Genomic DNA, 27503 nt, shown 5'->3' on the forward strand with positions numbered 1-27503 from the left:
AGGAGGCAGAGACAGTGGATCTCGAGTTCTAGGCCTGTGCCTGGTCTACACAGCAAGTTCCAGCAGAGCAAGAAAGACAGTCTCAAAACAAACCTTGTAAGGCTCACTGCCCTGGGCAAGGGCACCTCCCACAGCTTGGGGCACTGGGTTGAACTCAGGGTTACATTGTAACAGCAGCAATTTCTATGCTCTTTAAGTCAGTCTTTGGAGAAGGGCTTCTGGATGTGATGCTCCCCGGTGAGCCAAAGGGAAACCAAGGTTACCTACTATATCTTTAAACAGTACATCACCAGTGGAAACAAACAACATGGCCAAGGGGGACCACGACTGGGCTAGACTAGCAGGCCAGAAGACTAGCAAGCAGCTAGTCCTATTATGTCGTGCATTCTTTCTGGCAGGATGTTGGCTCTAGAGCCACTCTGCTGCAAGGAGGCACAGCAGGGTGTATCTGCAGCACTTGCCCATTTCACACACAGCAGCAGCTGCAGGCATAGGCAGAAAAAGAGAACAGATGTTGAAATTCTCATAATTTTAATGGTCAATAGCTTCCGGTTGGCTTCTGAATGGTATAGTTAAACAATATACTTAAGACACCCCCACAGCAAGTTCATACCCCTCAAAAAGTAGCATTGGCTCTATCCATATTCCACTGCTCAGTCAGACTTCCACAGCCTGGGAGCCACTCCTGGGTTATGGAAATAGACATCTTAGTGTAATGAGCTGAAACCCCTGGCACACCCATGATCTGTTATTTTTGCTTAAAAAAATAACAAGTATTAAACCAAACACTTTCCCAGGTGCTGCTGCTTCACAGAGAAAACCCAGTGTTGCTGTAGGGAATCTGAGTCCTGTGGGCCCTGTGGTTCTGCTTCTCGTCCCACTCTCCTGCAGTCATACGGCGTAGAGCTCATAAACCTTCTTTACACAGTACACCAGGGCAGCCAGGGCTATTGTGTTGTGCAGTCTCTTTCTGTGCAGGTCGTCCTTCCGAACCAGCACCACTGGTGTGGAGGAGGTGAGCGTGTGCAGAGGCAGGCGGGACAGTTTATAGGCATCATACTCCACCTGGTACTTGCAGCAAGGGTCAAACTGCCAGGAGATCCCATAGAGGGTACAGCAGGCCAGGCTCAGCACACCAGCGGGCAGGGAGATGTAGTGGGAGTAATCCAGGGGCAGTGCCAATGGGGTGAAGAGGCAGGCAGTACCTGCCAACACGGCCGTCTTGTGCAGGCAATTGCCTACGGTGATCCAGCGTGCTGTCTCGTCTCCAATCCGGGTGGGCTCTATCACAATGTACTTGTACTGGGCTTCCAGCGCCTGCTCCAGCTCATACTCAAACTGGTCCTGGGCATTCTCCCCACTGTAGATCTCATGCACAATGTAGCAATCTGTAGCTGACAGGCTAACCCTTTAGTGGAGGGAAAAGACAAGGAGGTTAGGTCGAAGGGTCTAACCTATTTGGGTGTGTAGGATTAGGTAAGTGTTTGCCTCAGACTAAAGGACACCCCACTTATAGGTTTCTTTGCTTCAGAGCCCAATCTACAAGAGAGCATTTTTTTTCCTCTGAAAGAAATGGTGAAACAAAAGGTCACAAAGGTAGGCAGGCAGGCATGGTGGTGAACACCTTTACTCTCAATACTCTGGAGGCGGAGGCAGAGGCAGGCACATCTCTGTGAGTTCAAGACCTGTCTGTGCAACATAGTGAGAAAAAAAGTAAGATTGCATTCCAAGTACAGGGTGGGGGTGCCCCATACCCAGACCAGCACCCCCTTAGTAAAAAGGCAATAGATCGGACTCAGGCAATACAAATACTTTACCCTAAAATAGTGACTGCAATTAAGCTGGGTTCAGGTAAGGCTTAATTAAATCACACACAAGCTAGGTGTGCCCCAGGGAGGCGGCTATTCCTTGGGGTGGGACCAAAAGCCTCAGCATGGGGAATGGAGGTGGCTTAGAGACAGAACTTGCCTAGTCTGCACAGGGCCCCTGGACTCACCCCTAACACCACCAAAAAAAAAAAAAAAAAAAAAAAAAAAGCCACAGAATGGGACATGGCCAAACAGCCTGTCCATTGGCGTGCTATGTTGCAAGCTTCCTGAGAGCCCCCAGGAAGCTGACTATCCCAACTGGAAAACAGCCTTTTCTCATGAACATCTTCTGTGGACTTCGTCCATTTAGAGTAAAGTTCAAGGGGAGGAAGGGGAGCAGGCCACTGCAGTTGCTTCTTCACAACAGGACAGAATTATTGTCATACACAATTAGTCAATAGAGTTGAGACCTGCCTCGGTGGCACATGCCCACAGTACCAGCATTCAGGAGTCTGCACCAGGAGGACAGAGTTCCAGGCTGGCCTGAGCTGCATAGGGAGAGCCTATCTCAAAAACAACGAAGTCTCTCAATGATACAGGACAGGTAATGGATTCTGTTTTGAAGTGGGTGTACTCATGGCCAAGAGATTGCCTTTGTAGTCTCATGTTCATCAGCCAATAAAAGCCAAAGCACCAATTTACACACCCACCTGTGAAACAGATTCCAGGCAGACTTACTTCCAAACCATCCCAAGTCCTGCCCACTTTCAAAATGGGAACAGGGCACCTCTCTATGCACAGAGTAGCTGAAGCAATTCTTCCCCCACTGTGGAACGCAAGGCAAAATGTGGGTTCAAGCTGGATTTGCAGTGCCCTTACAATGCCAGCTGGCTTTAGTGCCATGGCCTTCTCTGCCCTGCAGGCTGTGGCCATCCTGAACACAGGAGAAAGTTTGTCTCAGGAAAGCACATTCAGCACCTACAACAGCCTGCCCCATCTTAGATGTATCACTAGGCAGATGACACTTCTGATTTCTTCCTGGCCAGTCCCAGAGCCTTCTGCATGCCTAGCTGACACCCAATCCGCCCAGGCCAGCCTGAGAGAGCCTACTCTTGCCTACTCTTTGTCAGAACAAATGAGTGAGCATGTTCATTGTTCTAAACATGTTTGGAAATGGGAGGCCAGTGCTCCAGAAAGTGGAGTGACATGAAACAGACACAGCCAGGGAAGAGCTCTGAGTCTGTGGGTCTGACTCCCACAGGTGCTCACTGCAGGCAATTCTGTGAACATCAGAACTGTGTTACAGCAGCTATAAACACAGGTATGCCTACCCAATCCTTCATATTCCTGAGCTGGTTCTATAGATGAGCTCACCACAACCCTTTCCTAACCCACTATGGACTTGGCCCAACTATACAGCATGAAAATCAAAGCAGACAACAGTAGGCGGTGTCACACCTAGGAGTAGACAGCACCTATACACCATGGCTACCAGAACCACCCACTCTTGGGGGACAGCTAGTTAAGGAAAGTAGTCCTGAGTCTCCTTTGGGATGGTAGAATCTTTAGAGAAGTGTATTTCCTGGAAGAAAATGGAAACACGCAAACCAAACATCCACGAAGCACAAGTTCCCCATTTTGCAGTGCATGGGACCAGACCAGGCACCAGCATGGTACTTGTTTAGCGCTGGTAGGAGGGAGTCCTGCATACCATGGCATATGTGGGCTTTGAAGGGTCTCATTGACTTCAGTAACTGGTGCTGAACTCCCCAGGAAAGAGCCAAGTCCAGCCATCTCTCAGTCACTCCAGCTAGAATGGCTGGATTTTGAGTCAAATCCCAGCCAAAAGGCCAGGTGATGAACAAAAACCTTGGTTTCCACACCAGTGGAAAATAGAAGTAGGACAAGTGACGGGCAGGAGCTGGCCCCAAGTTGGACAGCCCTGGGTCTTAAATTCTAGGTGATCTGACCTGCACCTGTAACAGAATAAAAGCTGCTGCTGCTGGCTGAGTGCTCCTCATCAGCAGTGCTGGAGAGCAGCACTCTGGATGTGTTCAGACTGGAGAATACTCAACAGACATAAGAGGTTATGGGCACGCCCTAAAGGTGAAAAGAAATTCAGTTTTGCCCTTCCTTTATATAAGCTGTGCTGGCTAGCTTTGTGTCAACTTGACACAAGCCAGAGTCATTTGAAAAGGAGAGAATCTCAATTGGGAAAATGCCTCCATAATATCCAGCTGCAGGACATTTTCCTAGTGATTGACTGGGGGTTGGGGGAAGGCTGCAGCACAGCCCATTGTGGGTGGTTCCATCCCTAGACTGGTGCTCCTATGTCTTGTAAGACAGTGGGCTGATGTGGATGCCTGTGGTCCATGCTTCTGCTGACTGACTTGAGTAACTGGATGTGACTTTTACCATGATATTGGTGACCGCAGATTCACAGTTGAGAAAGGACATAAGAAGGCTTTTGTAACCCCAACCTCCTCCCTACCCCCCAAAAAGTGACAGTCTAAACAGAAAGCCATTTTAAAGAACTCTTAAAAATTGTGGTAAGGATGCTGAAATGTAGCTCTCCACAATTAATGGCTTCTAGTGGGGGTGTGGGTAGGGAGACTCAGTTTTAAGAGGCTGGTCACCTATATGGGCAACACAAATTGGGACTTGTTTTTGTTTTTCTTAATTCTTTTTGAGTGCAGGTAAGGTGGGGGGGGCAGCGCAAACCTGAGAGAACTAGGAATTGAGGGTGCTCAAGTTTCATGATGTGAAATTCCCAAATAATCAATAAAAACATTATGGAAAAAAAGAAATGAAGTGGTCTGAGCAAGCCATGAGGGGCAAGCCTTAAGTAAACAGCACTTCTCTATGGCCTCTGTATCCTGCTTCCAGGTTCCAGCCCTGCTTGAGTTCCTGTCCTGACTTCCTTCATTGATAGACTATGGATGAGGAAGTGCAAGCCCAATAAACCCTTTTCTCCCCGACTTGCTTTAGCCATGGTGTTTGATCACAGCCATAATAACTAACCCAAGACACAAGTGAACCTAAGGTATTTTGTATGCTATTTTCAGTGCACCTGCATTGTGACTGCCTGTCAATGTCAACCGAGTGTGGGATTTTCGACTTCAGACTAGAGATATAATACTGTACCCCCTGCAAAGATGCTTCAATGTGAAATGACAGCTCAGAGTCAGGGGCTGAGGGACACTGACAACAGAGAAATTGAGTCAAGGGGAAAAAGCAAAGTAGAGAACCCTGTTTGTAATACACCTCTTGTTCTCTGCGTGTTGTATGCATGCAGAAGTGCTCAGGTAAGTACGTGCATTTGGAGGCCAGAGGTCAGTGTTATTTTTTTCTCCACCACCTCTCCACCCTACCATGTTTTTTTCTGGGTAGCCCTGGCTGCCCTGGAACTCACTTTGTAGATCACCAGGAAATTCTCGAACCTTGAACTCAAGAGATCCCCTGCCTCTGCCTCAAGTTCTAGGGCTAAGGGCATGTGCTGTGAAGACTTGGCTCCACCACTTTATTTTTCTAAAGCAAGGCCTCTCACTGTCCCTGGAGTTTGCCAACTGGCTAGACTGGCAGGCCAATGAGAGTTCCAAGCACCCATTTGTTTCTTCCCTCCCCTAGCACTAGGGTTCCAATCAGGCTGGCACAACCAGCTTTTATTTTGGTGCTCTTCCTGCAAGCAAAGTGAGCGCCTTATTCACTGAGCCATTTCCCCAGCCCTGTCCACCTTTGACCTTTGACCCTACACTAGGCACAATCTCTGGTACTTAATTAAGAACACTGTCCCATCACTCTAACACTGGGTGAGGGGTCACGCTATCCTAAGCCTTCAGCAGAGCAGGTAGCAACCTTGCTCCCACATTTCAGGTCATGGGCCATGGCTAGATCAGTTTTGTGTAAGGGAGGGGAATAGTTATAGAGGAGTTACTTGGAAATGCTGGGACTGCAGCAAAATGCAGCAATAAGGGAAACTCTGTGGAATACAGGAATAATGTCTGGCAGACTGTATATAAGGCTCTGTAGTTCCTGCCTCACTCTTGCCCAAGGCCTAACCTCAAATGTCAGTCTTCCCAAAGTCTAAAAATATCTGTTCAAGAGCCAAGTCTGTTTAGAGCTGAGCTATACGATGAGAACAAAACCTGCCCAAAAGTGAGAAAACTAAATCTGGACGCCTGCTGCCCAAACGGCACAGCACCCTGCAATGGGCATGCAAGCAGCAGGTGCCTTCCATGCTTCACTTAGGTACAGAGCTAAGACGCTCTGGTTAGACTTGTCTCCAGTTGTCAACTGTGAAAAGTAAGGAAATGAGGCTTCACAAGCCGAGATGTAAGGTAGTCTCTGCTATGTGGGAAAGGCAAGACTCATAAGTGGTTAAACGCAAGGTTTTTGGTTTAAAGATGTGAGCCATGGCTGCTTGACTGAAGCACAGATTTTATTATCTGTGATAAAATATATACAACAAAATTTAGCACCTTATTAAATACAGCTTATACCATTATAGAACCAATCTCCACAAGGTTTAAACCCAAAATCTTATCCACGGAACCCCTGGTACCCACTGTTCTATTTTCTTTTCTGTCAGCTATTCTAGGTACTATACACATTCATGGAGTATTTGTTCTTGTGTGGAGTGTCCATTTCAATTTTTTAAAGCAATAAAAAATTGGGGTTGGGGATTTGGCTCAGTGGTAGAGCGCTTGCCTAGGAAGCGCAAGGTCCTGGGTTCGATCCCCAGCCCCGAAAAAAAGAAAAAAAAAAGAAAAAAAAAAGCAATAAAAAAATTAATTTTTAGCTCCTTCTCTGACAGGGTCTCACTATATGACCCTAGTTGTTCTGGAACTTACTACCTAGACCAGGCTGGTTTTGAACTCAGAGACCCACTTCCCCCTACCTATTAAGTACTGGGATTAAAGGTGTGCACCATCACATCTGGCTAATGCATGGAACAGGACAACTTGCAGATGTCAGCTCTCCTGGCCTGATGTGGGTTCCTGGGACAGATCTCTCATCAGGCAAATATGTTGAGCCATCTCTTTGGCCCCCTATTTTCAATTCTTTCGAAATACCCAGATGTAAAATTGCTAGGCAACATGTAATTTTATTTTATTTTTATTTTTTAAAGATTTATTTATTTATTTGTTTACTTATTTACTTATTATATGTAAGTACACTGTAGCTGTCTTCAGACACACCAGAAGAGGGCATCAGATCTCATTACAGATGGTTGTGAGCCACCATGTGGTTGCTGGGATTTGAACTCAGGACCTCTGGAAGAACAGTCAGTGCTCTTAACCGCTGAGCCACCGCTCCAGGCCCAGTAATTTATTTTTAAAACTGTTTTTGGGGGGCTGGGGATTTAGCTCAGTGGTAGAGCGCTTACCTAAGAAGCGCAAGGCCCTGGGTTCGGTCCCCAGCTCCGAAAAAAAGAACCAAAAAAAAAAAAAAAAAAAAAAAAACTGTTTTTGGGCTGGAGAGATGGCTCAGCGGTTAAGAGCACCCGACTGCTCTTCCAGAGGTCCTGAGTTCAAATCCCAGCAACCACATGGTGGCTCACAACCATCTGTAAAGAGATCTGATGCCCTCTTCTGGTGTATCTGAAGACAGCTACAGTGTACTTATATATAAGAAATAAATAAATCTTTAAAAAAAACTGTTTTTATACTTACTTTGATTAAGTATTATGTTTCATGTTAGCTTGTTTTGTTTGCATGCATGCCTATGCATCACTTGTATGTCTGCTACTGGTAGATGTCCAAAGAGAACACTGGGGTTACAGTCAGTCATGAGCTGCCACAAGGGTGTTGGGAATAGAACTCAGGCTCTCTGAAGAGTAGCCAGTGCTCTTAACCACCAAGCCAGCTCTTCAGTCCCATTTATTTTAATATTTTCACTTAAGAAGAACAAATACATGCCAGAGTGTATATGGAGGTCAGTGCTACAGATGTTAGCTTTCTCCTCCCACTGAGTGAGTCCCAGGGACTCATCCTTACCTGACCAGCCTTGTTCACCCTTGTTTCTTTTAAGTAGTAGTCATTGTGGCAACTGTAAAATAGCCTTTATTTATAATTTATTTGAAACAAAGTCTCAAGTAGCCCAGGTTGGCCTTGAATTCAATCTGTACCAGAGGATGACTGACTTCCTGTTCTCCTGCCCCCACATCCCAAGTGCTGTCTCTATATGTAGCTGACAGTAGTTTTTGACAGCTGAACCCTTGACCTGTATTTTTTAACTCACTTTATCATATGAAGTACGGTGATGCATTCCCACTATCCCTGCCCATGGGCGATGGGGGTGGAAGGATCTGCATCTTAGGTAGCTCATCATCAGTAATTTTAGGCCACTTCCATCATTCCTGAAACTCTGTGCCCCTTAGGGGCACTTCCCTCTCCCTTGAGCCTTCTCAGTTGTTAGTAGTCACCAACTTTTTGCTTCTTCTTTTTTTTTTTTTTTGGGTTCTTTTTTTCGGAGCTGGGGACCGAACCCAGGGCCTTGTGCTTCCTAGGTAAGCGCTCTACCACTGAGCCAAATCCCCAGCCCCAACTTTTTGCTTCTTGACTCCTGGATTTGCCAAATCTGAGATTCCAGATAAACAGAACCACACACAGTGTGGGGTTTTGTGACAGTCTTCTTTCACTTAACACTATGCTTTTAAGAGGTATCATATATTAAGTTAGCATAATATAGTTAATGTTATTTTTATTTTTTAAAAAATACATTTATTATATATAAGTGCACTGTAGCAGTCTGAAGACACACCAGAAGAGGGCATCAGATCTCATTACAGATGGTTGTGAGCCATTGTGTGGCTGCTGGGATTTGAACTCATGACCTTTGGAAGAGCGGTTAGTGCTCTTAACCATTCTCCAGCCTAATGTAAACCCAAGAAAGTTATATGGAACATGTATCCAAGACTCTGCATACCAAAAGATCAACAGCCATTTTCTTCCAATGATGGTCTAATAGTTGACTTTAACATTTTATTTTTGATAAGACTTTCTGTTTAAAAAAACAAAACAAGAGGGCTGTGAGATGGCTTCATGGTTCAAGGTTCTCGTCACTATGCCTAAAGTTGAGTCTAATCTCCGGAACTTCCATGTTTGAGGGAAGAGGACCAACGCCAATAAATTGTTTTCTAATCTCCACTTGCACACTGTGGTATGACTACACGCAAATAAATGTAAAAGAACACTTAAATTACAGCAAAATAAAGCAAACAAGCATGTGCATGTAGAGGCCAGAGCAGGATGTTGGTGTTCAGCTGTATCCCTGGCTACCTGTCTTCAGACAGTGCACTTGTAGGCAAAGTAAAATGTACCATTTCTTTTCTGTCAGAGGGTTAAATAAAACAAAGGAAGTTACCTGCCATCTGTGTCTCCTTTGGCGAGGGTTTGGGCTTACACTTCTGACCACTGGGATGTGCCTGTAGGCTTACTCGTCCTAATTCTAGAAGCTCTGATCTTAGGACAAGCCCACAGCCTAACATTTGTCTAAGATCAAAATATGTGCTCAAGATTGTGCCTTCTGCTCTCAAAACATACCTTCTTTATGAACAGTACTACTTTTTCTGTTAGCAGATCCCGTAAGACCATGAAGCTCTGCTGCTTTGCTTGACTACATGGCTGGCTTGATAAATAGTTGGACACCCTTCTGCAGAAGTAAACCTTTTGTTTTGTGTTTTGCACGGTGTGGTCATTTCCCTGAGACCCCAGACTGGTTTCTAATACCACTAAAACAGAAGCTTACCATTTGGCTAGGCCAGCTGGCCAGCATGCCTTCAGGCACCACCTATCTCTGCCCCTCTCCCCCAAATACTGGAGTAACAGGGTAGAGACAGCCATGCCCAGCCTTTTAGGTAAGTGCGAAAAATTTGAACTAAGGTGTGCAAGCACTTGTACCCACTCCAGCCCCATGCTTCTGTTTCCCCCCCAATCCCCATCCTTTTTTTGTTGTTATTTAGAGACAAGGTTTCTCTGTGTAGCCTAGGTTGGCCTCACAAGGATCTATGTGCAGCTGCTTCCTAATGCTGGAATGAAAAAATGTGCATAACCACCAGCCAATTATAATTTTTTTTCTTAAAAAGAAAAATCTCAACTGGGCTTGGTAGGACATACTTATAGTACCAGCTATCCAGAAGGCTAAGGCAGAACGAGTTCTGAGTCTGAGTTCAAGTTCTTTGGGAGGAAGGAAGGAAGGAAGGAAGGAAGGAAGGAAGGAAGGAAGCAAGCAAGCAAGCTAGCTAGTGCTAGCTGGGGATGTAGCTTGGTGTGGTAGAGTGCTTATACAAGGCCCTGGTTTTGATCAACAATAGGTCAGAAGAAGCCCAGCTTATTCTACGCTACATAAAAGTTCAATACAAGCCTGGATTATGTGAGATCCCATCTCAAAAACAAAACAAAAAAACATACTTATTCAATAATCTATACCCCTCAGAACAGAGATCAGATAGGAAGAGGGAGAGGGAGAGAGAGGGGGGGGGGGAGAGTGAGACTGTGTGTGAGTGTGTGTGTGTTAGGGGAGGGTGGTGTCTCTAAATCCAGAACAGTCCTCTTCTTAGGCTCCAGATTGCTGGGCAGGGTTCAAGTAGAAACTCACATCTACCTAGGCTAGCAACTGGTGCTTGGGCCTTTTAAAGACAAACAAACCGGGCTGGAGAGATGGCTCAGTGGTTAAGAGCACTGACTGCTCTTCCAGAGGACCTGAGTTCAATCCCCAGCAACCATATGGTGGCTCACAGTCATCTGTAATGGGCTCTGATGCCCTCTTCTGGTGTGTCTGAAGACAGCTACAGTGTATAAATAAATAAATCTTAAAAAAAAACAAAACAAAAAAAAACAAACCAAGGGGTTGGAGATTTAGCTTGGGGTTGGGGATTTAGCTCAGTGGTAGAGCACTTGCAGGTCCTCAGCTCCAAAAATAAAATAAAAACAAAACAAAACAAAAACAAACAAACAAAAAAAAAAACCCCCACACCAACCAACCAACCAACCAACCAACCAACCAAGCTACACCAACAAACCGAGGATGTTTTCATCAAGGTATCCCCATGTTGCTCTGCCTGATTGCAACAGGTTTCTAAGAATGTGTGTAATGAGGGACAGGAGGAGAAAAACACTATTGTGGCACAACAGCACTGCCCTTCCAGAGAACACCCATTCCAATACCCACATGGAGTGGCTCACAACCACTTACCACTTGCAACTCCAGCTCCAGGAGATCCACAAACACCCACACTCATACATGCACACTCAAACACACCATTAAAACAAATCTTGCATGCATCTTTAATCTCAGCACTGGAGAGGCAAAGGTAGGGAAAGCTCTGAGTTTGAGGCTAGCTTGGTCTACAGATTGAGTTCCAGGACAGCAGGGCTACACAAAGTAACCCTGCCTTGAAAAACAAAAACACTTTGCTACCCTGAGCCACTTTCCCTGGTCTCCCACTGGAGGAGTGTGAGGACCCGACTGGGTGCAAAAGAGGACAGGAACAAAACATCTATAGCTGTTTAAATGTAAATTAATTGATAAAGTAAAAACCTCAGCCCTCTGGCACAGTACCATTTCAAGCACTGACAGACACAGGCAACTAGTGGTGGCTCCCAACAACCGGCAGAGAGGCAGAAAACTCTTCTACATAGCCTTCATCTGAAGAACTGTGGTGAAAATCAATGGTTACTGGCTTTCCCCAGGAACTCTGGGCTCAGTAGAGTTGCTGTCAGCACGAGGACCCAAACAGAGATAGTAAGAATGACCCTTGTACATGCCACCTCATGAATCACACTTCCCACTCCAGCCACAGCTCTTTACCCACTGAAGAAGCAAGCCATAGTCAACCCAAGCTGGTCAGAGAGGCCTCTGCCTATTCGTTGCTCTTCCCTGGACACCGTTAACCCAGCCTTTCTCAGAGATGGGATCTACTGGGATGAGCTTGCAGGACTGACATAGAAGAAGACATCAAAGCAAGTGGAACTCAGGCTGCTTGAATAAAACCCAGGAAAACAGAAATACACCCCAAAGGCTGGACCAACTTACACACTCAGGTCTGTGAGCAGAACATGTGGCTCAGTTATCAGGGCTGTCATCTCTCACTAGCCCAACAGGTAGAATGCCCATGTCCCATCCCCATCCAGTGGCTATACAGATCAAGAGGCTTTGGTGTATGTCCCAGGCCTGCCTGCACACCTCATCTAGACCAGGAGGAAGAATCCTACCATACATACCAAAGTCCGAATGAGAACCTCTTGAAATATTAAATGCCTCAAATCTCTAGAGTCCCAGCTCTAGAAGGATCAGAACAGAAAAGGGTCTATCACCCCAGGAATGCAAAGAATGGCTGTTCAGTGGTAGTAGGTACTAGCCCTACAATGGCCACTGGGACCTTGTCTCCCTATATTCACAAATGACATGGTCTTCCAAGAAAAAGTGGCAGGGAAGGATGTGGAGCATGGCAACCAACCCCATGATAACTTGTTGCCTAACAATGCCCAGAGCAGGGGAAGGAAATTTGAATGCCCCCAAGCCACCCTGTATCATGATGAGATACAGATCAACTATCTCAAAAAAGGAACTCAGAGTACAGGGCCATACTCACATTCCAACAATCATGGAGATCTCAGAGATGCTCAGGGGCTCTGAGAGCAGCACCAAGTAGCCCAGGGAAGGATAGGCAGGGCTGTCTGAGAGCTGGTCCAAGCTGGCACAGGTGGTGGAATACGGATACCTGCTCTGCTTTCCTAGGTGGGTAAGTGGGCCTCAAAGAGGCCAGCAGGACAAACGCAATCTGTTTGCTGTGCTTGCTGTCAGTATGCTCAATTTTGGACAAGAATTCAGGTTACAGCTCAGAGTTTGATGTTCTTCATTACAAATACTGTTGTTTCCCTAGATTTAATGGAGTGGAGAGAAGAATCAACACACAAGCAGCTCTCTGTTTGCTCCTTTCCCCCTCCAATTTCAGTCTAGACCAGTACTGTTCCTATCTATTTCACCGACGGAAAACTTCTCTCTATGCTTAGTCATTAGCCCAAAACGAGTTCCGGACACCAGACACATGGTCTACCATCTGGGAGCTACACTTTTCACCGCATTTAATCTTAACTTCAATGGAACTGCCACATATGGCTAGCAGCTACAATAATTGTCACTCAGCTCTAGTATTAGCCTGTGTTTTTGCACTTAACAGGCAAAGCAAGAACCACTGCACACTAAGCTGACAAAGAGCACAAAGCAAGGCCTTAAATACAACATATGCTCCAGCGTATGCAGCCACTGGCAAATACAATGTCTGTTCAAAGCACTGTCCATTCCAGCCCTTTTCACAAACCACACAGCATCCCCTTTGCCTTCAGCACAGGGAAGGCAGCAAGGTGTGAGCAACTCTGGAAGTGCTCTTAACATGAAGCTGAAATTTGAGCCAGTCCAAATGTGACATGGAACAAAGTCACTTAGAAGCCACAAACAGCCTGTGCCACGAGAGCCAATGATATACTCAGTCCTCACAATCTACGGTGCTGAGCGTACAATTATTCTGGCCTGCTCCACCCAGTCAGGCCACCAAGTGAGCAGGAATGGAGGTGTGCCCAGAAGTCAGTTTGCTGGCTATGAGGGGTTATGTTTCCAGGCACTGCCTAGAGTGGGAGGGCCTTAAGGAGATGGGATCCAACAGAGGGATAATCTCCAGTCACTAGGAGGGCAGATGGCAACTCTCAAATCTTAAAATCAAATGCTCCCATTTCTGGCAGATATACAGCGTCTGCATGCTTCAGTTCCTGGCCAAAGGAACCTACACACCTACAGGAACCCAGGAAGATGGCCTTAATTAGTCAAGATGTCAGGTGAGAAGCAAACATCAGCTGCACTGAAGAGAGTCAACCACTAGCTTTATAGCGAATTCGGTCTGCATTTAATTACAAGAGTGAGTTTCAGAACATCCAGAGCTACACAGTGACTCTAATGACTCTACATACATGGCTCTAAAAACAAGCCAATAAATATATTAAGAATATCTTTGTGTGATTCTGGGTCTTCTAGGAAGGTTCTTCCCTGACTAATGAGCTGAAATTAAAATCCTAAAAGCATTCTTAGGTTATTTAAAGACAGGGAAAACAAGATAACCTCTCTGGCTGTTCTTATCTAAGAAGTGGGAGTTAGAAAAACCACTCCTTGCCACTGCTTTTCCATGTCACCGTAAATGCAGAATGGATTATTTAGCATAAATGAACTCAAAAGTAAAACTGTCTATGCCAGGCAGGAACAAGATTCGTGTGGGATGGGATCTCTCTCTCTCTCTCTCTCTCTCTCTCTCTCTCTCTCTCTCTCTCTCTCTCTCTCTCTCTCTGCAATAGCAAAGAACATGGGATGCATCAGTCAAAAAGGAACAACGCTGATTAGCTGACACACAACTTCTATGGATGACAGTACTCACTGGAAAAGACGGAAAAAGCCAAACTTTCCTTTTTTTTTTCTGACATCCGCAGTAAAATGTGGAGAACTTAGCAAAACGGACTGTGCATGTTAACCCAGTAGCGCCACCGATATACACCCACCTCCCCAAACTTCTTGTTTCTAGTAACCTATTAGCTAAAAATAATTCCCAGAAGGAAAAGGCTACAAGTTCAACAAGAAACAGGTCAACTGCTCTTGTCATCCGGAAATCATTGGAAGAAACAAATCCCTAGCGCCCCCAAACGCATCCAGTAGAAAAGGTCACTATAAAGGACTTAGGGCAGAAGTGCTTGAAGAGAACCCTCAAAAAGTGGCGACGATTGCTCGCTCAGAAGGCGGCCAGGCACAGGCTCTTGGAGGCGCGCCCGGCACGCTGCCGCTCTCAGCAAACGCCCCTATATAGCACACCGCCCCGCGAACCTCTCTACCCTCCTCCTCTCCCTGGAGCCCCTCCACGCCACACCGGGCGCCCAGGCCGAGAGGGCCACGTGCGCGAGCCAGCGGCCCAGAGTCCAAACGCCGCTCGGTAGGACAGCGTGGCGGTCCTCGCAGCCACTCACCCTGGCTCACTGCCCGCCCGGTTGCGGGTCGCCGCCCCTCCTAGTCGCGTTCCCCTCGTTCCTGGCCGTCGCGCCGCCCCGCTCCTCCCACACCTAGGCCCCCGCGGACTGGGCCCCGCGCGTGGCGAGCACACGATCTGGAGTCGCGCGTGGCATAGAGGCTTCTCCGGCTCTGCGGCCGACCTCCGCCTGCGGTCGCGAGCCCAGCTTACCTCTCTCGGGAGCTGCCGCCGCCCGGACCCAGACGCCTCCTTCCCCACGCGGCCATCTTGGAGACTCTCGGTTCGTCGGGGGCTGGAGCCGACGCGGCTCGGGGCGCGCGCAGGCCGAAGGGAAACGTAGTCCGGTGAGCCGCGCGTCCGCGTTGGGAGGTTGCGAGCGGACTCTACTGCCCACAATGCCTCACGCCGGAAGCCTACTGTAAGCTGCCGCGCGCAAGAGGGCGAGAGGTGGGCTCCGCCTGAGGAAAGAGTCTCCGAGTCGCAAAGTGCGAGTCGCTGAGCCCACCGCCTGGACGTCCTTGGGCGCCCGGAGCGAGTGGCTGAAGGAGAGCGGAAAGAAAGCGCCTACCACTCCCAGAGCGCTTCGCGCGGCGATCCCGCCCTCAGGGCCTGAGAGGCCCAACCCTTGGCCTCGGCCCTGTTGCCCTTCATTGTGGCTTCGGCCGCTGTGGGCCTGCGTTCCCCAGTTCTCACACTTTACAATGACTTGAGCAGCTTAACCTCCATTTCTCTTTTCCCATCTGCAGAACTGAACTCGTGCGCCTCCAGTCTGAAGGTTACCTCTGCTTCCGTTGTGTCAACTGCCCCCTTCTCCTGACCGGAACTTGCCAGGCTGACAAATCCAGAGAGTTTTGAGGGTCTGTAGATGTGCTTACCTAAAACGCCTTTCCCTCCCAGTCAGGTTTTATGTTTGTCTGGTTTCTATAAAGTTCCTGGTTTTCAAATAATGCAGCCTCGCCTCGATTGCCAAACTCTAACACAATTCAAGTGTGGCAGAAGAATGTGGTAGAGAGACATCAAGAATGAGGTATGAGGGCCTGCAGTTCGGTGGTTAAGAGCTCTTTCGAGGGACTCTGGATCAATTTCTGGCACTTGGCAGCTAACAATAGTCTGCTTGCAGTAATGTCTGGCCTCAACCACAGCACACATGTAGTGCACAAATAAAAACACCCAGGTTGATGGATTAAATAAATAAATGCCAGTTGATAGTGCCTGGAATCCCTTCCCCGCCTGGGTTACTCAATAACAAACAGCATGCAAGAGAAAAGCACGACCTAGAAAAGGCAGGTAGTGATGGCTAAGGACTTCAGTTCATGCATTTTTCCAGATCACTAGCCCATTCTCAACCTGAGTGTTTTTGTAATTGTATTTTAAATAAATTACCTCTTGTTAACTATGCATCTCTGATACAATTCTTGGTCCTGATACCCAAGAACCTAGGAACTTATGCAGATGGCCCCTGTGACTCACTCATATAGGAGGTAAAAAAAAAAAAATCTATGTTTTTACCTCCCATTTCCCCTTCCTTATCTACACTCTCACTTTCCCAGTAACATTTGTGGGAAAGCGCTCAGTTCTCTGAGAACCCTGACAGTAGTGCAAGGGCATGCTCTCTTTCCCATCATTCTTCACTTCTCTGTTTTCTGCTACTGTAGTGCTCTATGTCACTGTCTAGGAGTTGTCTTGACCCTCTTCTCAGCCCTACTGTAATATAAGCAAAAAAATAATGTGCAGTGACCAGGGTCTGCCAAGCCCACATTTAAACTGGGAGGCAGCTGGTCAGGAAGGTCTGCCTTTACTGGGAGGCCTTCGAGTGCCAAGTCTGAGACATGGTGGATCCCATTGGGATTTATGTCACTGTCTTAGTTCTGTTTCTTGTTGCTGTGATAAAAATACAAAAGCCACTTAAGGGAGAAGAGGATTTTTTTGGCTCACACTTCAGGTTACAGTCTGCGGTTGTTTTAATAATGGTCCCCAGAGGCACATATAGTTGAATGTTTGATTCCCAAATGTACTGTTTAGGAAGAATGAGGAGGTATGGCTTTATTGTTGACGGTGTGCCACTGGGAATGGGTTTGAGGTTTCACAAGCCCATGCCAGCCCCTGTTCTTTATGTCTGGTAGTTGTTTCAAAATATAAGCTCTCGGTGACTACTTCAACACCTGCCTGTCTGCTGCCATGTTCCCCACCATAATGGTCATGAATTCACCCTCTGAAACAAGCTTCTAATCAAATGCTTTCTTTTCTGAGTTCAGTTGTTCATGATGTCTCTTCACCACAATAGAAAAGTAACTGACCCAGTCCATGTCAGGGAAGTCATAGCGGCAGGAACGGGAGAACACTGTCATACTATATTCACAGTAAAGAGAACAGAATAATGTATTAATGCATGCTCATACCCAATTCTCTCTCCTTGTGTATAGTCCAGGAACTCTTGTCTCCCACAGTTGGTAGGTCTTCCCATCTTAGTTAAAATAATAATACCCCACATGTATGTCCCCAGTCCACCCAAGTCTAGGTAGTCCCTTTCCAAGTGATTCTAGTTTGTGTAAAGTTGGCAACACAATTTTACCACTTGTAAATTTGACACACAAACATTGCTGTAAGCCATAACCTTAAACTTTCACCCCTTCCCCAAATGTCAGGTTTAGCTCATAATATAAAATAACAATCCAATTTTTTCTTTTTTTCGGAGCTGGGGACCAAACTCAGGGCCTTGTGCTTGCTAGGCAAGCACTCTACCACTGAGCTAAATCCCCAACCCCACAATCCAACTTTTAAAATCCCAACAAAGTCCAAAGTCAATCCCAGCACTTGGGAGACAGAGGCAGGCAGAGCTCTGAGTTTGAGGCTAGCCTGGTCTACAGAGTGAATTCCAGGACAGCCAAGGCTACACAGAGAAACCCTGTCTTGAAAAACCCAAAAAATTCCAAAGTCTTAACAGTGAGCTACAATGATTATGGTGGTAGTAGTGGTGATGATGATGGGGATGGGATGATGATGGTTGTGGTGGTGGGGATGGGATGACGATGTATCATACACTGATACGGAATAAACATTTCTATTTCAAATTGGAAGGATCAGTGCATAACAAGGAATGATCAAAACAAAACAAACATTCAGCAGAGCAAACACCAAATCCTGAAGTTCTCTATATCTAGTATCTGGGGCTTGGAATAAAATTGGCTATGGTCTGAAAAGCTTGGGCAGATCCATTTTTCAAGTCCTGCTACTTCTAGCTCACATAGCTTAACTTTTGGGCCAGCTCCACTCCACACCTGCAGCCATTCTTGGCAGATACCCCATGATTCTAGCATCCCCCAAATCCTAGGTTATCTACTGAAGCACAGGTTTCAGCTTCACAGCTGTACACAGTGGCACTCAGGGACTCTGACCCTGCCACACGGTGTGTGGCTTCAGTGGCCCTCCATGCCTTCCTTGATCTTGCATCTTTGCCATCAACACCAGTACCACATGGCTAGTATTGTCAAGCTATGCTGCCAGCTTGAGGTATATAGATTCTAGCTCTCAGATCACAGCAATACCAGCTTCTGTGTGCTGACCTTAAAGAAATAATGTTCTATGGTCACCATGCAGAGTGTCAGGTTTCTCTTTAGCGAGTTCATTCAGTCCTTTAACAGTTGTTGGAGTAAAAATTAAAAAGATGTTTTCTATCAGTTTCGTGTGCTGGATCCACTCCCTCCGGCTGCTACTCTGCCACTCGGTCCACAAGCTGCCCACTCCCCAGTCTCCCTTTTAGCCACCCTCTCCGCATGGTCCCCTAAGTGGTTACTTGGTACACACACATCTTGTTCTGCGGGCTCTGCTAGTTCTCACTCACTAGTCCTCACTCCACACAGGCAACAGAACCACATCTATATGCTCCAACTGCCTATTAGCCATTTCTTTCACACACTGTCCTCTTTGGCCCGGTAAAACCAGAGTTCCAAAAACTTATAATTTAGCAATTAGATTTATATGTTAAATTCTCAATCCACAGTTCATCCACACAATAAATTCACTGCCAATTGATAAAGATATAAACCGCCCACCTAGACAAGATAAAATCGATCTAGTTCACCTAAATCTGAACCATCCTTCCCTGTAGACTCCATCTTGATCTCCTTCCTCCTCTCTCCCACCGTACAAAACTTTGTCCCCACCCTACTCTCTACTGTCTAATCATGTATTGCCTTGACATCAACTTACAAACAGTTATGGCTGCTTTGTTGTCTGCACTCTTCTCTGAAACTTTAAGCTTGCCTACATATACTTTTCCTCTATCAAATTAATTAATCCATTATCTCTAAATTGAACTTCACTCAAATTCTTGGGACATGGCAGAATGAAACCAGATGCTTGGCCAACATATCACGAGAATGGCCCCTTGTATAGGTCCTGACACAGCCCTTGTTCCCCTGTGAAATCACATGAGCCACGCTTCCTCCATTGGGTTTCCCTCAACATTACTATCTTCCCGGCTCCCACCAGAATGACCCTTAATCTCTATTTGCAGCTTTCAATGAATTTTCTAACCTAGAGTTCCAGCTTCTTTGGCACCCTTCCCACAAAACAATTCCAAAGGCCTAAAAGCTGCATGATCAGGAGCATCACAGCAGCACCTCCACTTCTGACACCAGTTTCTGTCGTAGTTCTACTCCCTGTTGCTGGGATTCCCTGACAGAAGCACTTATTTGGTTCACAGTTGCAGGTTATATCCTGTCACGGCAGGGAAGTCCCAGTGGAAGGCATTCCACTCACAGCCAAGAAGCAGATAGCAATGAACACATCCTTCTGCTCAGTTCCTTTTCTACATCTCTACAGTCCACGATCCCAGCCATGGACTGGTTAACCCGCAGTGGGTAGCCGTCCTAACTTGACATAGGCTAGAGTCATCTGAAAGGAGAGACCCTCAGTTAAGAAAATGCCTCCATATGATACTGCTTAGGGCATTTTTCTTTTTCTTTTTCTTTTTTCTTTTTTTTTTTTTTTCCGGAGCTGGGGACCAAACCCAGGGCCTTGTGCTTGCTAGGCAAGTGCTCTACCACTGAGCCAAATCCCCAACCCCTGGCATTTTCTTAATTAGTGATTGATGGGGGAAGTTCCAGTTCATTGTGAGTGCTGTTATCTCTAGGCTGTTGAATCTATATTCTATAACAAACCAGTCTAAGCAAGCCATGATAATCAAGCCAGTAAGAAGCACCCTTTCATGGCCTCTGTATAAGCTCTTGTTCCAGTTTCCAACCTTGTTTGAGTTCCTTTCCTGACTTCCTTCAATGATGGACCATGATGTGAAACTACAAGCCAATAAATCTTTTCTCCCCCTCGATTCTGATCATGTTTCATCATTGCAATAGTAACCCTAACTAAGACACTACCCATCACATACCCATAGACCAAACTAGGGATTTCCCCAGCCCTGCCATGATAGATGCCTTTAATCCCAGCACTCAGGAGGCAGAAGCAGGCAGATCTCTGTGAGTTGGATGTCATCCTGGCTTATAGAACAAGTTCCAAGGAGCTAGGGCTACAAAGAGAAACCCTGTCTACAAAAACAAAGACTTTATTTTCAGATCTCTGTAGATAATGTTGGCATTTAAAACTAATTGTTCTAGCCCCCACTGGAAATGGGCCAGTGCTGGGACCATATAGGCAATCAGATATGCGGTGGCCACACTGGTACTTATAGTAATAATGTACCCCAGGCTGCTCTAGGTGTGCCTTTCCTATGCCGCAGCCGTTTTCCCTTTATTCCCTTCAGCCTCCCTTCTGTCTTTCTAGATGGGGTAATGGGAAGGGTAACTATGGTGCACTGCAAATGCTGACTCGGTTTCCTTCATGGTCCAACACCTGTTGGCTTCATATGCTGACCCAGCCAGACTGTTTCTGGCTGACTGTGCTCTCTACTCTAACACTATGATTTGTCTACTTCTGCCTTATACTGTAAGTGCTAACTCTTCCCTGTCTAATTACAGTAGGCAGTGCCACCCCTGAGGGTATGCAGATAATGTCTCCACTAACAAGATAGTCCTTGGGCATTAGTTCCAAAGGAGCTTCTTAGGAAGCAACCTTTTCCCACTATGATAAAAATAGGTTCAGAGATTGGTGGTGGCTGACACCTTTAATCCCAGTACCTGGGAGGCAGAGGCAGGTAAATCTCCGAGTTCAAGGCCAGCCTAGTCTACCGAGTGAGTTCTAGAACAGCCAGGTCTACAGAGAAACATTGTCTCAAAAAAAAAAAAAAATCAAAAACAAAACAAAACAAAATTCTCAGAGATGCTCACAGCAGGGAATAACGTTCCATTTTTATGACTGAATCCTGAGAGAGGGGCAATGTAGGACATTTGTCCAAACCCCATTTGGGTAAAGATTAACCCCAGAAACATTTGAAATACAAACTAGAGCTTCTGATTTTCCCATGACTAGTCTCAGATGCACCAGAGGACACTTAGGGGTGTGAGAACAGGATGGGTGGTTGATTCCTGTTCGGGGTTGGAGATGGCTCTGTGGGTAAAAGCACCTGTTGCCCTTGGAGACCAGGTTCAGTTTGCATTCAGTTTTCAGCACTCATATGTATGAAGGATCAGACACTCTCTTCTTACCCCTGAGGACCAGGCATAAATGTGGTGCACAGAGGTACATGTAAGCAAAACACCAATACAAAAAGAAATACAGTTTTTGGGTTTTTGGGTTTTTTGTTTGTTTTGGTTTTTGGTTTTGTTTTTTTTTTTTTTTCCTGAAACTCGATCAGTAGACCAAGCTGGCCTCAAATCAAAGAGATCTGACTGCCTCCACTGCTCAGCTTCAAAAAAGGAAAAAAACTGAAGAAGAAGAGAAGGAGGGAGAGGAGGAGGAAGAAGAGGAGAGGAGAGTAATGAAGGCAGGATGGAGAACAGCTCTTATCACCTTTGGGACTCCAATGCATTCTCAGGAATTGGAATAATGTTAATCTTTGAAAATATTTAATCTCTCTCTCTCTCTCTCTCTCTCTCTCTCTCTCTCTCTCTCTCTCTCTCTGTGTGTGTGTGTGTATTGTAGTGTATGTGTTTGTGCACATGAGCATATAGAGGCCAAAGGTAGATGTCAAGTAAGTTCTCTCCTATTACTGCTATCTTATTTTTTGCAACAGGATCACTCAGTGAATCAGGATGTCACCAGACAGCTGGTGGGCCAGCTTTAGTAACCTGCTTGTCTCTGTTGGAAGCGGGCACCAGACCCCCTGGAATGGAATCACAGATGGCTGTGAGCCACCTTGTGCTGAGAATCACACCCATCTGGTCAAATTTTACAGGGAATATTAGATAAACTCCCTGTTGCCTTGGAAGTTAAACACATATCACACACACACACACACACACACACACACACACACACGCATGCACACAAATGTGTGGATGATTTCTTACTGTCAGTGGAACAAGAGCTCAACAGCTTAGCCCTGCCAAACTTTCTGGGGGGCGGAGACTTGGAGTTTCTAAAAAGTGACACGGGCTGGAGAGATGGCTCAATGGTTAAGAGCCCATGCTGCTCTTCCTGAGAATGTGAGTTCAATTCCCAGGACCCACTTTAATTATCTTACAACTGTAGATACTTTTAAAAAGAAGTTATGATTTGCAGAAACCTTTAAATTAGACTGAAGAGATGGTATGGCAGGCATAGTAAGAAATGCCTTCTAGAAATAGCTTAGTCAGGAACTCCACTAGAACCCAGTGGCATCATTTACTCATCATAACATGTGAATGCGTAAGCAGAGAATTCCATGATGCCTACTTGTCAGTATATTTTTTTTTGTTTTAGATTTTTCTGTACTTCCTTATTGGCCCGTTGTCTCTCTTCTGTAAACCTGCTTTGAAACTATTTATGATTTAACTTCTTAAAAAGGCCCAAGAAGGGATTGGGGATTTAGCTCAGTGGTAGAGCTCCTGGGTTCGGTCCCCAGCTCTGGAAAAAAAAAAAAAAGGCCCAAGAAGAGTCATATGATGGCCCACACCTTTAATCCCAGCACTGGGGAGGCAGAGGCAAGCAGAATCTCTGAAACCACTTGGTCTCTGGTCTACAGATCAAGTTTCAGGACAGCCAGGGCTACCCAGAGAAACTCTGCCTCAAAAAACCCAAAACAAAACAAAACAGGGTGGGGGTGGGGATGGGGTGTGTGTAAGAAATGGATTTGAGACTGTTTAACCGGACTAGGGAGGGAGTCCTGGTGAGCCCTTGGGTGCATGTCAATAAAGTCAAGCTTGCTTCAAATTTGGCTCAAAATTATGGTGGTGATCTTGTTCTCACCCTGAGGGATTAACATAACCATTAGTCAAGAAAATAGACCACAGGCTAGTCTAGTGGAGACATTTTCTCAACTGAAGTTCCTCTTCTCAAATGATTCTACCTTGAGTCAAGCCAACAAAGAACTAACAAGGACACCTCCAGCGCTCATCTTAAATACTGAGAGACAAGAATTTTCTGGACCTGGAGCCCCAAGTTTAGAGTTACCGAGGCCAGCGGGTACCTGGGGGTCCCTGTGGCTGAGTACAGCCAAGCCCTTGTTTAAAATGAATCTGGGGCCAGGGAGATGGCTCCATGGAGAGCAGTGCTTGGTGCCAAGCCTCATGATTTGAGTTGACCCCTGGAAGCCACGTAATGGATGGAGAGAACTGACTCCTGCAAGTTTTCTTCCGACCTGCCTACGTGTGCACCTATGCACAAATAATAAATGAAGGTTAAAAACAAAATTTTAAAGAAAGAAATGGGTCTGGTGTTCCAAGAAAATGATCACACAATACAAAGCACTCCAGCGAGGCCGGAAGTTTTACCTCTGAGGAAGAGTGCGAAGCTGCTCTAAGTCCAGGAAGCACACCAAGAGCTCCCAGCTGGGGTTTTGTTTCATTTTGGGACAGGAACTCTCTGTGTATCCCTGGCTGTCTTGGCACTATGTGGACCAGGCTGGCCTCGAACTCACAGAGATCCACTGTACCTGCCTCTGCCTCCCGAGTGCTGCAATTAAAGGCATACACCACTATACCCGGTCCTTAACCCTTTTTCTTATACATTTAGGACCACTTGCCCAGGAGTGGCACCGCCCCCAAGGGGTCTGGACCCTCTCACATCAATCATTAACTGAGAAATGCTCTCCCAACCCACCAAGACTTGCCTACAAGCAGTCTGATGGAAGCATTTTCCCAGTTGAAGTTGCCAGTTATAGGTGTGGGGAGGGAGATCCCGTCATGGCTTCTCAGGTTATTTTATCAGCCAGTCTGTTTCTGTGGGCCTCAGAGTTGTGTCCCCTTAGGTGCCCCGAGATTGGATAATTGCAGTTTCCTCAGGCAGTTGGAAGTTTTCCAATACCTGGGTAATTAGTTCCTTATGATTTAATTCCTTAATTAGCCCCTGAAGCACGAACTGTTCTAAGTGCATTTACGGAGCCCCTTTTCTTTATAGCTTTTCCCCCCTTAACGTATTCGGATATTTTTGCTGGCTTGCATGTCTGTGCACTACTTGCATAGCTGATGGGAGGCACTGGGTCTCCTGAAACTCAGCCGCCATGTGGATGCTGGGATTGGAACCTGGGGTCCTCTGGAAGAGCAGCCAGTGTTTTTAACTGCTGGGCCTCTGTAGCAAGCAAGAAGGTAAGTATTCATAGTTAATATAACAAAAGTTCCATTTATTTTTATTTATTTATTTATTTATTTATTTATTTATTTATTTATTTATTTATTTATTTTTCCTGAGACAGGGTTTCTTTGCATAACAGAGCCCTGGCTGTCCTGGAGCCCTGGCTGTCCTGGACTCACTTTGTAGTTCGAGCTGGTCTTGAACTCACAGAGGTCCCCCTGCCTCTGCCTCCCAAACCCTGGGATTAAAGGCATGCACCACAATGCCTGATGAAAAGTTATATTTTATTATGCTAAGGTTTATTATCACACAAGATTCACTTAGATTCTAAGGTTTTGGCTATGGCCCTAAGCCTATCTCCCCAAGGTTGTTTGCCTGTGTGACATATCTTAGCTGAAGATCCGGTCTAGTCTCTGACCCTAGGGTCAGGATCCCAGGGGAGACTTTTCACCTTCAGGATAGATCAAGGTGGCATCAGCAGTCCTGGAGAGGGGAAAATCGATGCAGTGTTTAGTCTCTGCCGGGTTCTGCACGACCTTGGCGGGAACAGGATGACATGGTTCCTGCCCCTGCAACAGGGCCAGCAGCTGTGGGCCTCCACAAGTGTCCATGGCTGCTATGGGCATAAGGCTTGTTTGTATAATAATGTACATAGTTTACGTTCCTCCTTCAACGAATGTCCTCCCTGTTAGCGTTTATGACTCCACGATAATCAGAGACAGCAAAGGTATTGGTGTGTCTCAGCAAAATGGTAAACATTGGAACCTTCAGGGCAGCCCTTGAGGCTGTTGGAAAGAACTCTAAAAACATGGGTTCCCAAATATATAATTTCTAAAAGATAAGGATGTGATATGAATTGTATAAAGGGCTTCACGAATCTGAAGGAACAAAACCAGCTGCACGGTGAGCCAACTTATCAGAAAGATACTAAGGAAGGAGATAAAGATTTAGGGAATGGTGATTGCAGGAGATCCCACCCAGCTAAGCTTTTTGGTTTATGCTTCCAAAGGCAGACATTCCTGAGTCCAGGTGTGGTAGAAATGGTAATTCCAGGATGGGGTCCCACCCAGCTAGTTTAGCACCTGCACTTAACCAAGGCAGAGAGATCTCTGAATGTTAAAAGAAAATGTGTGCTTGCTGTCTCCTAATAATTAAGGGGCTGGGGTCACAGGATACAGATTCATAATTAAAAGGAAACATGAAGTAAATGGCTGGATTGATATAGAAAATAAAAGACTGGGCTTATAATCTGCAGGAGATGAGCTGTCCAGAGAACTTTTTAGAAGAGCAAGAGGGAACTGCTTGGAGAATTGTATCGAGCAGAACAGAGAGAACTCTCTGGAGATCTCCAGAGAAAGCAGAACATAGGGCTAGAGAGATGGCTCAGTGGTTAGGAGCACTGACTGCTCTTCCAGAGATCCTGAGTTCAATTCCCAGCAATCACATGGTGGCTCACAACCATCTGTAATGGGATCTGATTCCCTTTTCTGCTGTGTCTGAAGACAGCTATAGTATACTCATATACAATAAAAAAACAAAACAACAACAATAAAAAAAAAACCCGGAACATACAGAGAGCAATCTGGAAAGCTGTCTTGAGCATAACATAGGCCACCAGCTTGGACGCATGATTTGACTTTGAGCTGTTTCTTTTGCCACTAAGGTGGTTTCTGTATGCTTAAGGATGGTGATTAGGAGGGGCTGGGGATTTAGCTCAGTGGTAGAGCGCTTACCTAGGAAGCGCAAGGCCCTGGGTTCGGTCCCCAGCTCCGAAAAAAAGAACCAAAAAAAAAAAAAAAAAAAGGATGGTGATTAGGGAGAATCAGGGGAGGTCAGAGAGTGTTCAAAAAGCAACTGAAGGTCATGGGTTGAGACAGGTCAGGCTCTAGAAAACAGACCTAAAGCCAGCAACTTAGTTCTCACAGTAAATGGAGACCTACTTTTTTTTTTTTTTTTTTTTTTTTTGGTTCTTTTTTTCGGAGCTGGGGACCGAACCCAGGGCCTTGCGCTTCCTAGGTAAGCGCTCTACCACTGAGCTAAATCCCCAGCTCATGGAGACCTACTTTTAACAATACAGCATAAAGGCCTTCAAAATGGAGTCAGGCAGGTTCTGGGCAGCAGCACCACTCCTGGGCCCGTGGTCCTGTAGTATATGAGAAAGCACGATAAGCCGACCATGAAGAGCAAGTGTCCCAGCACAGCTTCCAGTTCAGTTCTGGCCCTGACTTCCCTGAGTTACCCAGGATAGTTAGCAGAAACAGACCCTTTCCTCTTTGTCAGATCCAAAGGAAAGTGGGCACAATTGTGGTGCCCCTTAGCAAACCAAAGAGCAGCTGACCCTTCTCACTTCTTAGAGTCTAGCTGGCTCCTCTCAGCTTCTCACCACTCCTCTACCCCTTTCTCCTTTGCTCCCTCTTTCTTCTCTTCCTCTCTCTCTCCCCCATCCTCCTCTTCTCCCATGGTCCAGTTGGCCTCCTGTTTATGTCTGGTGACCTCCTTCTCTCCCTGCTTTGGATTCTTCCAGATGCCTCTGGCTGTGCTCTCCCTCAGATCTACAGTAAAACCCTGTCCCCCAACCTTACCTAAGAGCGGTCTTGCTCTCATTGTATTGGCTCCCCAAGTTCATTCTGGCTTTGGTGCTCGATCACAGCAGTTTCTACTAAGACCAGAGGGAGGTGTGCTGTGTGCTTTAGCCTCAAGTACATGGTGAACTTGCAGTGGCACTGTAACTTTGGAGAAACTACCTTTTGTCCTCTCATCAGAGTGCTAGGGGGCAAGTGTTGGTTGGGGTGGAATTGAGGGCCTCACATAAGTCAGATAAGCACTTTTCTCTTTGAGCCCAGCCTCCTTGATACTGTGTCAAAATGGTCCCCATCTGATTACTAACTTCTACGTACTTCCTCTACATATTTATATGGAAAAGTCGGGCCACCCAAGTGGCACGGCTGTGAAACAGGCTGCTGACACAGAACTATAAGGAGAGCCAAGGCAGTGTCTTAAGTCCTAGATCCCATGGCTCCTCTCTTCTATCTCTTCTCTCCCTGCCTAGGCATTTTGTGGCTGATGGGGATGCAGGCCTTTGG

The 27503-nt window shown here is 46.2% G+C and overlaps 1 protein-coding gene across 2 annotated transcripts; it reads right to left on the minus strand.

Moving 5' to 3' along the window:
- Nucleotides 1-514: 514 nt before the first annotated feature.
- Nucleotides 515-15329, minus strand: Tmem11 (transmembrane protein 11). 2 transcript variants are annotated; one of them, NM_001166165.1, is made up of 3 exons: nucleotides 15025-15329; nucleotides 12403-12689; nucleotides 515-1408 (listed from the first exon to the last, which is right to left on the minus strand). In NM_001166165.1, exons 2-3 carry the CDS (start codon nucleotides 12414-12416, stop codon nucleotides 892-894), a joined length of 531 nt encoding a protein of 176 aa, NP_001159637.1. In that variant the 5' UTR covers nucleotides 12417-12689; nucleotides 15025-15329; the 3' UTR covers nucleotides 515-891. The 2 variants fall into 2 exon arrangements, with proteins under 2 accessions (NP_001159637.1, NP_001158015.1); NM_001164543.1 differs by lacking the exon at nucleotides 12403-12689.
- Nucleotides 15330-27503: the final 12174 nt, after the last annotated feature.

Source organism: Rattus norvegicus, chromosome 10, assembly GCF_036323735.1.
Source record: "Rattus norvegicus strain BN/NHsdMcwi chromosome 10, GRCr8, whole genome shotgun sequence".
Taxonomy (NCBI): domain Eukaryota; kingdom Metazoa; phylum Chordata; class Mammalia; order Rodentia; family Muridae; genus Rattus; species Rattus norvegicus.